This window comes from Podarcis cretensis, assembly GCF_951804945.1.
Source record: "Podarcis cretensis genome assembly, chromosome: 16".
Lineage (NCBI taxonomy): Eukaryota > Metazoa > Chordata > Lepidosauria > Squamata > Lacertidae > Podarcis > Podarcis cretensis.
This window is the reverse complement of record NC_137186.1, coordinates 42527904-42541193: the sequence shown is the minus strand read 5'-3', so window position 1 is coordinate 42541193 and position 13290 is coordinate 42527904. Positions and strand designations below refer to the sequence as shown.

At 49.6% G+C, this 13290-nt stretch overlaps 1 protein-coding gene and 1 long non-coding RNA gene across 6 annotated transcripts in view; both read left to right on the top strand.

Annotated features, from left to right (window-relative positions):
- The window catches only part of ZNRF3 (zinc and ring finger 3), a 120570-nt gene that overhangs the window by 39806 nt on the left and 67474 nt on the right, over positions 1-13290 (top strand). For all 5 annotated transcript variants that reach the window (XR_013834001.1, XR_013834002.1, XR_013834003.1 and 2 more), the window contains exon 2: positions 5475-5600. Coding sequence is in view for 2 of the 5 variants with exons in the window: in XM_079957757.1 (XP_079813883.1) it covers positions 5475-5600 (126 nt within the window). In the remaining 3 variants the exon portion in view is untranslated. The remainder of the gene's footprint in view (positions 1-5474; positions 5601-13290) is intronic.
- LOC307205453 overlaps positions 1-13290 on the top strand; it is a 422161-nt gene that overhangs the window by 386276 nt on the left and 22595 nt on the right. The window lies entirely within an intron of this gene.

Genomic DNA, 13290 nt, shown 5'->3' with positions numbered 1-13290 from the left:
GGTTGAAGCGTATAAGAAATGAGGTCTTCCCAAGGATATTACATCGGGAGAGAGGCTTTTCTTTAGCTTGTTCAGAAATGTTCTCGAGGCAGAGGTGGGCAGTGAGGCAGCCAGGTTTTCAGATGACAACAAATTATTCAGGCTGGCAGATGCTCAAAGTGATAGGGAATGAGCTCCAAAAGAGTCCAAACTTGTTGAATGATCATTACAGTGGAAAATGTATTTTGGTCTATTGAAGTGAGACTGATGCATGTTGGGGCAAAAAATTCTAACTTCACACAGGTGGGAACTAAACTCACGGTGAACTAATCAGGGAAGCGATAGTGGGGCTGTGGCAGAAAGCTCTGTGAAAGAATTGGTCCTAGTGTGCGGCAGCCATGAAAAGGGTGACTTCCATGTTAGGAATCATTAAGAAAGGATCAGAAATTAAAATGCCAACATCATAGTGCCTTTATACAAATTGATAGTGTGGCCACACCTGTATGCTCTTACAACTGCCACAACTTGTAAAGCTGGAAAAGGTGCAGTAAGGGACAACCAAGGTGATGGGGAGGTTGGAGCAGACTCGCCTGTAAGGAAAGACTACACAGTTTGAGACTAATTAATTGGGGGTGAGGGGAAGGAATTGAGGAAGTGGGAGAACTGATGAGAGGCTTATGGAATTATGGATGGTGTGGAGAAAAGTGAAAAGAGAGAAGTTATTCTGTCTCTGTCATGTGGGTAAAACCCATTGAGGCCATCCGGTGAAACCAAATGTTGGGACGTTCGGGGCAGACGAAAGTACATGCTACTTATCACAGCACATGCTTAAACTATGGGATTTGCTCCCCCACCCCTTGGGTAGCTCTAGAAGAGGATTGAAGCAATTCATGGAGGAGAATAAGGCTCTCCATGGCTGCTAGTCATGCTAGTTCAGGGACCACATTGCTTTGGGCTTCCCTGTGGCATTCTGGGGTGTGACACTTTCAACCTGAGCCAGCAGTGATTTTTCAAAAGTATGCAACAGATCCATGAAGGATAAAGCAATTGATAGAACTGTTGACTGTTCTAGCAGGATAGTCTTGTATCTTAGGTATGCCAAGTTCTGAAAGCCCTTTTGGATCAGGCCAAAGGCCCACGTAGTCCAGTGTCCTGTTCTCACAGTGACCAACAGATTTATGAGTTCTGGCCTTTCTGTTGCTGCTGAAGAACAACAGTCTTTTTCTCACATTTGAGATGGAAGGAGCAGAACAGAGGCTGTTTCTCTCCCTTCCAGAAGCAGTTTCATGATCTTCCTCACTCTTCCAGTGTCTGCTTTCTCTCCCCTCCCCGATATCTCAGATTGTGTCTTGCATGGAGACTCTGAAGTCACAGAGTTTACAAATAGGGAGCTTGAGGATCAGAGTCCCAGAAGCAGAGCACAGGAAGAACCTTCCTCCACTGCCCCCAGCCTTGCCTCCCGGAGTGCCATGACCCAACCCCTGCCTTGCTAGCCCTCCCTTCATAGGAAGCCTGAGCCCCAGGGCGGAGTCTCCGTAGGAAGGTGGCAGCCAACGCACTTCTACTCAGAGTAGGTCTATGAATGAGTAATGAATGAGGCCACTCTGAGTAAAACCTTGTTGGATGCCTTCCAGAAAGTTTCCTTTTGTGTCCTGGCTTCCCTGTGCAAGTGGGGTCACTTCCCCTAATAGGAAAGGGAGCCTGTGATTTAGAGAGGACTTGGTTTGGGATTTAAATGGTGAAGCTGGTTATTCTGCCTTTTTAAGATTGGGAGCTTTATTTGCTAGAAGGACAAAAGAAAGGAAGTTTCTCCCCTCTGAATCACTAAGCCGCTTTTTCTTGGGGTGGGGGGACTGTTCTGCACTCTTCCTCCCAGTCACGTTGGGCCTGCTCTGTAACAGTAGCCCCACTTAAGTTGTGCGGTCCTTTTAGAAGTTATTTTAAACCCTTGGGAGTGTGTGCAGATACTGTGACCTTGGATAAAGGCAGCAGCAGCAGCCCCCTTTGAGACAGGCTGTTTCAGACATCTGGGAAGATCTCTGCCCACCCCCACTCATTTATTTCAATTATTTGATTTAAAGGCAAAAGCTTGGTGGTTTAAACGGCTGGCTGATCCTTCACCCCCAATTTGGCTTTGCTCTGCTTCTTGGAGATGGACTGAAGAAGGAAGAGGAACTCTCTCCTAGTTTAGCTGCTGAGATGGCAACAGAGCAGCCCATAAGTTGATGGCTTGGGGGAAGCTGAAGCAGGAACATCCATGTGTGTGGTGGGGGGCTGGAGGAGGCTGAAGCACAGGAGGTTAAAGATGTCTGTTCCAAATACAGTTGATGAGAGACACTGTACTGTAAGTGTTCCTACGCGAATGCCTCACTCTCTACGTCAGCAAAGGTGTTGAGTCTAACAAGCTAGAAATTCCCAAAGGGTCAGACACCCCCACTAATCCCCAAGAGTAATTTAGTACTGGCAATGTGCTATCATGCCCCTGACCCAAATTCTCAGGAGAGGATGGGTTTTGGAGCCTAAAAACGAGGCACCCAAAGACAGAAGTGCTACATGGTAGTGGATGACTCCAGTTATCCCCTCCTAGGCAGGTCCCATAGAATCATAGAATTGTGAAGTTGGAACAGGCCCTCAGGGTCATCTAGTCCAACCCCCTGCAAGGCAGGTATCTCAACTAGATAGTACATGGCAGACTTTTGATTCATATTCTTTTTCACAGTTTGTTTATATTCAGCATGAGACACTATTGTCCTAGACATGGGGGGGGGGAAGGGATAAGGGAGAGGGTTGGGGAAGAATAATGATTTTTTTCATTCAGTTGCATAGTGTTTGTGCAGGGTTTTTGTGTCACCATCTCGTGGGTATGCCCTTTATTTACCATATATAGTTATTTGTTTTTATTTGCATTGTGAGAGAGAGAGGGGTCCAGAGCTTGGTTAGTTGCGTTCAGTTGATTGCAGTGTGGCTTATCGGGGGAGGGGCGGTAGGTTGTGGGGTCAGGTTAACCACATTGATTTGTGTGCTGTTGTGGGGGATAGTTCATTGTCTTGTTGTGCTGTGCATGTGATGAAGGGGAACTCCTTTGCTTGTCCTTGTGCTATTTGTAAGTTTGTCGGCTAACTTTTCTAATTGGGCTGTTTCATGTATATTTTGGTACCAGTGGTCCATGTTCACTCCTAATAGGTTCTTCCCGTGTCTAGTTACAATATTTCTAGCTGCTGAGAGCAAGTGACATGAGTTCCTTGTCATGTGCATGTGTGTTGTTGACCTGGAATATGTTTAATAGGGCTAGTTCTGGAGTTGCTTCTATTACCTCTTTTGTTATTTTGGAGATTTCCTGCGGCAGTGATATCCAAAAGGATTGAACCTTGGGGCATTCCCACCACAAGTGGAGGTATGTGCCTATGTAGGTGCAGCTTCTCCAGCATTTGGATGAGGTTCCTGGGTGTACCAGCACCAGCTTACGTGATGTTAGGTACCATCTATAGATAAGTTTCAGAGTGATAGTCTACCACCTTCTGAGGGAGTCTGTTCCACTGTCAAGCAACCCTTACTGTCAGAAAGTTCTTCCTGATGTTTAGTTAGAATCTCCTTTCTTGTAACTTGAAACCATAGGTCCTAGACTCTGGAGCAGGAGGAAACTATGTATCTTGTTCCGTTTATAGATATCTGAAAATGGCTGTCACATCTCACCTTAGTCTCCTCTTTTCCATGCTAAACATACCCAACTCCCTCAACCGTTCCTCACAAGGCTTGGTTTCCAGACCCTTTATCATTTTGTTTACCTTGCTCTGCACATGTTCCAGCTGGTCAATTCTGCTCAGAACTGGACACAGAATTTCAGGTGTGGTCTGACCAAGGCAGAATAGAGTGGGATTATAAATTCCCTTGATTGGGACACTATACTTCTGTTAATGCAGCTTAGAATAGCATTAACATTTTTTGCTGCTCCACACTGTTGACTTATGTTCCACCAAGACTCCTAGATCCTTTTCACATATACTGCTAGTAAGCCAGGTGTCCCCCACCTTATATTTGTGCATCTGGTTCTTCCTGCCTAAGTGCAGCACCTTACATATGTCCCTATTGAAATTCATTTTGTCAGTTTGGGCCCAGTTCTCCAATCTGTTAAGGTTACATTCAATCCCGATTCTGACTTCAGGGGCATTGGCTTCCTCAATGATGAGTTGATAAGTATCTCCTCAGTTCCTTTGTCCAAGTCATTTATAAAACATTGAACAACAACAGGCCCAGTACATGCGTGTTCCGGTCACAACAAGCAGGTAAAATTCCTAGATGTATTGAATGCCCTAGAATTGCTGGCAGTGGAACAGACCAGCAGGTCACTCCCCTGGACTTAATCCAAATGGATCCTTGAAAATTATTCTAAGGTGCTCAAGTGTCCTCTGATAAAACATAAAATTCTGCCCACATGAGGAAATAAGGTTGCCAGGAGAGCATGTTGAAGGCTACTTTCTGTGTAATGTCTGTGAAGAAATGCAGATGACGTAAAAGCTGTGTTTGGGGAGGCAACAGATTCTTGCAGGAAATGATCCTGACCGCAAACAGAAGAATGTACCATTTCTGTGCCCCTTCACCACCCAGGAACTCCAAGCAGACAGTGAGGGGTATAGGAAGATCCTTTGGGAATGCTGATGGGGAAAGTGATGGCTCCGTCTGCTGCACCATTTAATGCAGTTGTACACCTTGCCTTTGGATAACGCAAACAAGGCTGCTTCAGAGCATGAGGAAGAGGCAAGCAAAGTCAGGCAAGCGCTTGATGTCTCTTCTTAAAGGGAAGAAACAGCAATATGGTTTTGCTTTAAAAAGAGGCAGCCGTAGGAAAGGAGAGATGGTTAGGGACCATCCCAAGAATGAAACAAGAATGAGAGTGCACCCAATTAAATGAAAACTCTGCTTGCACTGCACCTAACCAATGCCTAGAGTTCATGGCCACAAGCTTTGATTCAGCAGGTTCAGAGAAATGAGTGAGATGTTGCTCTTTCTGCTGCTGTTAGCAAACCACTTTGAGACATCTCCCCTTTTGCCTTGACCATTTGCCGGCTGGGAGGAATGGGGATGTTCCCTCTGAAGGGATATCTGCTTTGGCAGCATTTCATTTTGTAGCATTTTGCTTCAACTGCTTTGACCTAGAACAGTCCCATGTACAGACACCCACAAAGACTTATGCATTTTTCAGTATTAATGCTGTTCATCTCCCTTCAGTCTCAAGGGCATTGGGACTTTGCAAATATGTCCCAGCAGGAGACACGACTTCTGAATTTTCTCTTGGTCACAGCACTGGTAGGAGCAGGTTGAGAGGCCTGCCTGGAGTTGTGCTCAGCAATATCTTTAGGACCATTCTATGGGAACCTGAGGATGTGTTGATGGGCGGGGCGCCAGGGGCACGGATGTTGGTGACCTCACAATGGAAAGCAAATGAGATGAACCTGTTCATCTGCTTCATGGTTTCCTTTCCCTTCCTCCTCTTCTAGATGCATCCCTTGGGACTCTGCAATAGCAATGATGAAGAGGATTTGTACGAATATGGCTGGGTTGGAGTGGTGAAGCTGGAGCAGCCGGAGGTGGAACCCAAGCCCTGCCTGACAGTCTTGGGCAAGGTAAGAAGACCCTCCCTGATGGTGCAGAGGGCCATGCCCTTGCCCCATGCCACACCATGCTGCCAGGAGACTTGTTTGGTGGGCCTCTTCATTGTGCTGGTTGACTCCCAGGTAGATGTGAGCTTGGTAGAGCACACACACAATCCTGGCAGGGGTGGGTGTTGTTGCTGCCAGAAGTTTACTCCTTGATGCCCCTTCTCCAAAACGTGCTTCCAGGCTGCCGTGATCTCTTGGTGTGCTGCTGGATCTCCATCACGGAGACTTGATCCTGCACCAGTTGCTGCAAAGCCAAGTAAACAATAGGAGATTTGGTGTGCACTGCACAGTCCAAATGAGCAATGAATGTTCACCCAGAAGGCGCAGATTCAGGGCTTTTATGCTGGATGGTTTAGGGCTGCCACATTGTAATCTGTTTCCCTTCCTTCCCAAGAACATCCTTTCCTTCAGACTCAGAGTGAACCCTCACTCCCACCAGATGCTGGGTGTCTGTCTAAAGCCAGGTCTGTTGCAAGGCACTAAGTGCCCCAGCCCACTGCTGCTCTTAATAATGTCCCTCCTGGGCCCTCCGCTCCCCTCCCCATTGACAGCGTAGAGCTCCTTCTGCCTTGGTCAGGCAGAGGCACCTGAGAGTCTCCCTCCACTGGAGAATGACCCTAGTCCATGAATGACTCTTCCTTGCCAAAGAGGCTGTTCAGCTTTCCGTTTCCATCTCCCGATGTTGCTCTTGCCAAACTTAGAAGCTGGCATATTTCCAACTCTAAGTCTGTGTTTTGTGGCAAAGGTCAAGCTGGATGCATTCCAAGGTGGCCCCTTTTGGGAAGACAAGCACAGGCGTCACTGCAAGGGAGCCTTTGCTGCCCGCCCCCCACCCCCAGCCTCAGCTGGGGCTGCAAATGGCTGCTGGCAGACCAAAAGCTGTGGTGGTCAGTGAGGCTGAGGCCAGGACAGCCTTTGGGAGCAGCACCAGGCAAAGAACAGCCCTGGGATGGGGCGGGGCAGGGAGTGGCAGTCTTGACTCTTGCCAGAGGGCCATTGGCAGGGCTGAGGCATACCTTTTTCTTTTTTTAAAAAAAGAATGCTTGTGAGGTTCCTACCCACCTGGAAAAGTGTGAGAAGTTGATACTGGTTTTTCTTAGCACTGTGCAATGGGCAGCTGAGCCAGAAGGGCTTGAGTTGTGGTCCTGTTGGGTATCTTCACTTAACCCAGGTGGGGGCAGATGTTCTTCCAAGCAGGTTGTTGTTCCCCTGGAGAATGTGGGCACCCTCACCCAGCAGCTCTCCAGGGAGCAAGGGCCCCCATGGAATACCTGCATTAGGTCAGTGATTCCTCACCCACCCCGCATTGTTCATACATACACACACAGTTCATTTTGGCAGACTGGTGTCCACTGATGGAAGAAGCTGCCTTACTGTCTGACTTCTAAAGTGGAGGACTTACCTCCCACAGCAGTGAAGAGTACTGGGTGGATACCTTTGCTGCATCAGACTGATGTTCCTTTTGGGCAAAGTACCGTTCCTCGTGAGGCTGACCAGGCCTAGTTGGGGGTAAGGACACCAAGAGGGCATGCAGGGAGCACCCTGGCTTCCAGCTGCTAAGGGCCCTGCTCCTTTCCAGGGTGAGGAATAGGATTCCCCTAGGGCAGGACTGAGGAACCTGTGGGGGCCCTCCAGGTGCTGCTGGTGCTCCCATCAGCCCTGACCATTGGCCATGGGGGCTGTCGGGAGTTGTAGTTCAGCAGCATGAGGAGGCCGAGGGCATTCCTGTGTTAAAGGCAGGTGGCTGACGGTGGCTGGTTGCGAGAGAGGGCTTAGTGAGGTCAGAAGAAGCTGTTAGGACAACTGTGAAGTGGCACTATCAATCTCCTTGCTTTTATTTCTGGGATGGGTGCAGAGGAGGGCAACCAAGATGAAGCCTTATGAGGAACAGTTGAAGAATGAAGTATGGGTATGTTGAGCCTGGAAAAGAGGAGACTGGGAGGAGATATGCTAGCCATCTTCAGAGATCTCAAGGGCTGTCACCGGGCCATTTGTCAAGGATGCTTTAGTTGAGATTCCTGCACTTCAGGGGGGTCAGACTAGATGACCCTTGGGATCCCTTCCAGCTCTAGAGTTCTATGATTCTGTGATTTTGTGTTTGTGCTCGGGTGCTACCTTGAGCCTGAAGCATTGTGCAAGAAAGGCAGTGGTGCTATTGCTGCTTTTCTATAAGGAAGAGAAGATCCCATCCTGTCTGCCCCCCATGCTCTGACTCCTCTCTTGAACTGGGTATTAACGCCCAACTCTTCATTTCCAAGGGGGCGCAGCAAGACAAGCATCCTCCCTTTCTTTCTGGTGCCCTTCTTTCTAAGGACTTGGCTCTGCTGGTGCTGTGGCAAGTGGGGCTGTTTGGAAGGGATGCCGTGGAAGCCTTTGCAGAGGGTGTTGCCCCCTTGACTGATCAAGGCATCTTGAGGGCTGTTCTTGACTGATCCGATGATCTTCTGAATAGAATGGTCAGTCTGGGGGCAGAGAGGGGAGAAGAGTCGAGAAGCCCTGGCCTCATCTGGACAAGATTTTCCTTCCTGAAGGCCAGCTTGTTTCTGCTAGGCTAATCCTGCCCCCTTCCTTCGGAGGTGGAGGGGAGGAGGTTGCTTTGAGCCATGGTGGCACACAGGCTGCTGCTGTTTCTGCTGCTGCTGCTGCTGCTGCTGCTGCTGCTGCTGCTTGGTTCCCAGGCTGGGAACCCACTGAGCCCGTTTCCATGGCCACCACAAAAAGTGCCTGATGCCGGCTGCTTCAAAGAGACACCCACCCCTGCCACCAGGCCTTCGTGTTGTGGGGAAAAGGAGCAGAGGCTGCCTCTCTGGAGTTGTCAACACCAGGTTGCTCCATATCAGCCCTTCCTTTCCCTGGAGATTTTGGCGAAAGGACTGGGAGGCTGGCCAAAACCTCTCCATTGAGGAGACGGCTTTGAGGATCCTTAGCTGGAGAAATTCTTCCCAGATTTTGTGAGTCAGAAATACCTGACCTTGTCTGTGGAGAGATGCTTTTCTGCATTAGCAGTGCCCCCCCCACTGGGGTGGGGTGGGATTTTGGCTCATTTTGGCTAACAAGATTTGCAACTTTCACTCAAGTTGGGCTTCTTGGAAAGTGAGTTATATGGCCAATGTTTAAAAAGGAATCGGGTGGGGAGTGAGGAAGCATGTGAGTTCTTGGGCCAGCAACACTTCTGGGCAATAAATAAGTGGAAAACATGATCAAGGAGAATTTGTAAGCGTTATGAATAAGCAAATGATAGCAAGGTGGTCAGTGACTTCTAGTCACAATGGCTGTGTTCTACCTCCACTGTCAGGAGGCTGCAGGTCTCTGATACTCGCTGGGCGTTGCGGGTGTGTGTGTGTGTGTGTGTGTGTGTGTGTGTGTGCCTTTTATTGGAGCATCTTGTTGGCCAGGGTGAGAAGAGGATGCTGGACTAGATGAGCTTCCTTGGGCCTGATCCAGCTGCCAGGCTATTAGGTTCTTTAAGAGGGTTTGCAAGCCTCTGGACAGGGGTGTAGATACTGGGCACTCCCCCCCCTTTGTTTTCCCTGCCCCCCCATGTATTTCTCCTTTCCACATCCAGCATTGGGGAGGGGGGAATAAGAGGCTTTGTTATCCACCCTGCTTCTCCTTTGTACACATAGAAGACAAAGGGCTTTCAAAGCCTTCCCATGTGTCTCCTTTTCTTCCCTGATGTTGGAGGTGGAAATGGAAAAAATGGGTGGAAATAGGGGCAGCTTCAAAGAGCAGCCCTGGGAGGGAGAAGTGGTTCCCCCCTTTGAGCAAGGGGTGCCGGTTGATAGACAGTGGGAAGCATGCCTTGCTCCAGCAAAGGAGCAGTCAGGAGTCCGCTCCTTTAAAGTCCCACCTCCAGCCCACGATGCCATGTATGACTTCATGTGTAGTATAATAATAATAATAATAATAATAATAATAATAATAAATTATTTATACCCCGCCCATCTGGCTGGGTTTCCCCAGCCACTCTGGGCGGCTTCCAACAGAATATTAAAATACAATAGTCTATTAAACATTAAAAGCTTCCCTAAACAGGGCTGCCTTCAGATGTCTTCTAAAAGTCTGATAGTTGTTTTTCTCTTTGACATCTGGTGGGGAGGCCTAGTGGGCCAAATTTAGCCATTGGGCCAGAGGTTCCCCACCCCTGAAATGAACCATAACATCTGGTTCCACATGGTCAACTTGGGAGCTTTCAGTCAAAGTGTCCAGAGTGGCCGAGGGAATCACCAGTGTTCTTGGATTCCAGAGCAGAGCTGAGGTGCAATTCCAAACTAAACACAAGCTACCTGTAAAGTCGAAAAGGAAACCCCTCCCCTCCCTCCTGGTTCCTCCTTTGCAAGCTAAATAAATGGAAAGACCCAGCATTGGGGAAGCAATGGCTGTGGGTCTCTTGCTCCCCTCTTGCCATAGTGTCAGGCATGGAGGAATATTAGGAGTTCCAGGGGGCTTCTGGACAAGCTGCTCTGTTTGGGGTGGGGGCCGGGAACTGACTTCAAACTCTCCTCGCAAAAATGCTCTCCACGTGGGCCCTGCAATATGACTGATGCCAAAGCCTGCAACCCGCCCTGAGACTATGGCATTGGCCTGCTTGTCTGCAAGGGACTAATGAGCCTGCCTGCCTGCCTGTTTATTGGCAGTGGTTAACCTCTCGCAAGTTAGCGCTCCCTCGCAAGCCATGGCCACAACCGCCAGCACCGCAGTGTCCGTGGTGAGGGGGCTGGGTGCCAGGCAAATAGGCACGGCTGGCAGAGAGGGCAGAGGAGAGAATGCCCACGCTGGAGAGCATGCAGGAGAAAATGGGTCTGGCTTTCCTAGTCAAGCTTTTTGTTCCTGCAATGCAAGGCCAGGGGGAACAACCCGCAGGCCCTTTGCCTCTCCATCACCAGAAACATTTGCTTGGAGCAGGCTTCCCAAAAGGAGCCGACCTGCTGGGAGACCTTCTCCAAGCAACGCCTTCTGTGGAGCGGCTTTGGCAAATGAGACCCCTAATCAGAGGTGGAAGGGTTTCTGTTTTTGTTTTTCTGTAATCCTTGTCCCAAGGCTTCTGCAATGCAACTCTGTTCCTCTGATTGTGTGGAGAGAAGTTTCCAGTTTTGTAATAACTCTTCCTTTTGAAATGAAGCAACATGTGAATTTGGGACGCAGAGTGGCATGGCCTCCACAAGAGCCATCCAGGGAGCAGGAGCAGCTCTGCAAGAACCCCACAAGGCCAGGCTGGCCACAGAGCAGCTTTCCCAAGCGATAGGGAAGGGAAGATGTTTCTCGGGGACCAAAGCAGCAGCTGGGGAGGAAAGGGGCTGTGCTGCCTATGGTGTGTTGCTGGGGGGGGGCAGTAATTGAGAGAAGGAGGCTTCCCCTGGCTAACAGAATGATAAGGCATGCATTATTTCTTGGCATGAAGGAATAATAATAATAATAATAATAATAATAATAATAATAATAATATATCCCACCCTCCCCAGCCAAAGCCGGGCTCAGAGCGGCTAACAATAGTAAAATAAATACAATATTCTAAAATCATTTCATTATAAAATTAATTCAAATCAGATTAATGGCAACCATTGGGCTAGAGTTCTGTGAGGATTGCCAAAGGAGGGGGTCAGGCTGTGCCCTGGCCAAAGGCCTGGTGGAACAGCTCTGTCTTGCAGGCCCTGTAGAAAGATGTCAAGTCCCGCAGGGCCCTAGTCTCTTGTGACAGAGCATTCCACCACATCGGGGCCAGTGCTGAAAAGGCCCTGGCTCTGGTTGAGGCCAGCCTAACCTCTCTGTGGCCCGGGACCTCCAAGATGTTTTTGTTTGAAGACCGTAAGGTCCTCCGTGGGACATACCAGGAGAGGCAGTCCTGTAGGTACGAGGGTCCTAGGCCGTATAGGGCTTGAAAGGTTAAAACCAGCACCTTAAACCTGATCCTGTACTCCACCGGGAGCCAGGGCAGCTGGTATAGCACCGGATGAATGTGATCTCGCAGCGAAGACCCCATAAGGAGTCTCGTCGCAGCATTCTGCACCCGCTGGAGTTTCTGGGTCAGTCTCAAGGGCAGCCCCACGTAGAGTGAGTTACAATAATCCAGTCTGGATGTGACCATCGCGTGGATCACATTCACTGCACGTCTTCCTGGGAACTGCGGTAGACCTTTGCAAGTTATTAATGGTGCCAGTGCAATTTCTGGTCCCTCTCTTTTGAGGTCCTGATCCTGCAGTGGTGGCGGAAGGGTGTTGCAATGCTGCAGTTGCACAGAACGTGGCTGCAGGTGGGGTGGGTGGCCCTCTCTTTCTCTGTGCCCCACCCCACATCTGAGAAGTAAAAATTCCAAGCATTCAGTCATAGAAAGAAAAATGGAGCTGTTGATTTGCATCTGCCTGGTGAAATGGTTCTTGCTCTTATCCCCACCGCCATCTCTCCCAGTTGGCCGCTCTGCAATGTTAGAGGAGATGCACACCTCCTCAAAGCACAGGGGGAACCAGGCAGAGGGCCTTGCTGGTAGTGACATTTGAAGGCAGCCCTCCTTCAGGGAAGTTTCTAGTGTGTGATGTTTTGTTGTGTTTTTACTATTTTTGTTTGCCTGGAGTGGCTGGGGCAAGCTAGTCAGATGGGCGGCATGTAAATTTATTATTATTATAATTATAATTATTATTGGAGCAGCATCGTCTTCCAGGGGGCCCAGCACTTGCCAGGAGATGAGCAGCAGAGGCACCTGCTCTGTTCAGTGTCCGCTGGTTTTTGTCAGGGTCATCTTCGCTCCCATCTGCACCTATACATTTGCAGCAGCTTCATACCACTTTAAAGCAGCCATGGCGTGTCCCAGAGAATCCTGGAAGGTGTAGTTTTCTCAGGGTGCTGAGAGCTGTTAGTGTTACTGTGTGCCTGAACATGTATGTGTGTCACCACTCGTGGTGAGATACACATACTGTCAAAGAGTTTTGGATGCTTTTGCTGGAGCTATAGCCTGCTTTCCATTTATGAATACGTGTTTTACCCTTAACCCTTATGCCCACAAAAGTTATTATTACACAAAAGGAAAAGAAGGTTGTTTTTTACATGAAATGAAATTGACAAAATAGATATAGGTGTCTCCCCACTTCTGCGGGGGTTGCGTTCCCAGGTACTGCGCTTACATGTGAAATCACATATAGTGGGGAGCACCATCTAAAAAACAAAAAAATCTGTCGGACTCCAGCTTTCTACAGGCCTCAAAGGTTGGTGCAGAGCAGGGCCGTAGCGAGGGGGTGGCGAAGTGGGCGGCTGCCAGAGGCGCAGGTGAGAGGGGGGCGCTAAATCAAAGCTGGTGCCTTTCCTGAAACTGGCACCACAGCGCTGCAGGAGGCTCCGGGCGGCTTCCGGCATGCTCCCAGCGCTGCTCCGGCACCATTTTCACCCTTGGGGCTGCGCCGGGGTGGTTGGCTGGTGCTGGAGGAGAGGAGGGCTCGTGCCCGGCAACCACCGCTCCATCCAGCGCTACTCAAACCCATCTGCCACCGCAACCAAACCTGGTGGCCGCCTCTGCGCCGGCTCCGCCTCCCCACCATCATGCTTGGTTGTGCCCGTCCCGCCTTCCTGCTCTGCTCTCAGGCGCATTTGGAGCCCTGGTGACACTGGGGAGTGAGTGCGAGGCTGGGCGGGTGCAGGCGAGGGGGCCCACAAAATCATAGGGAGA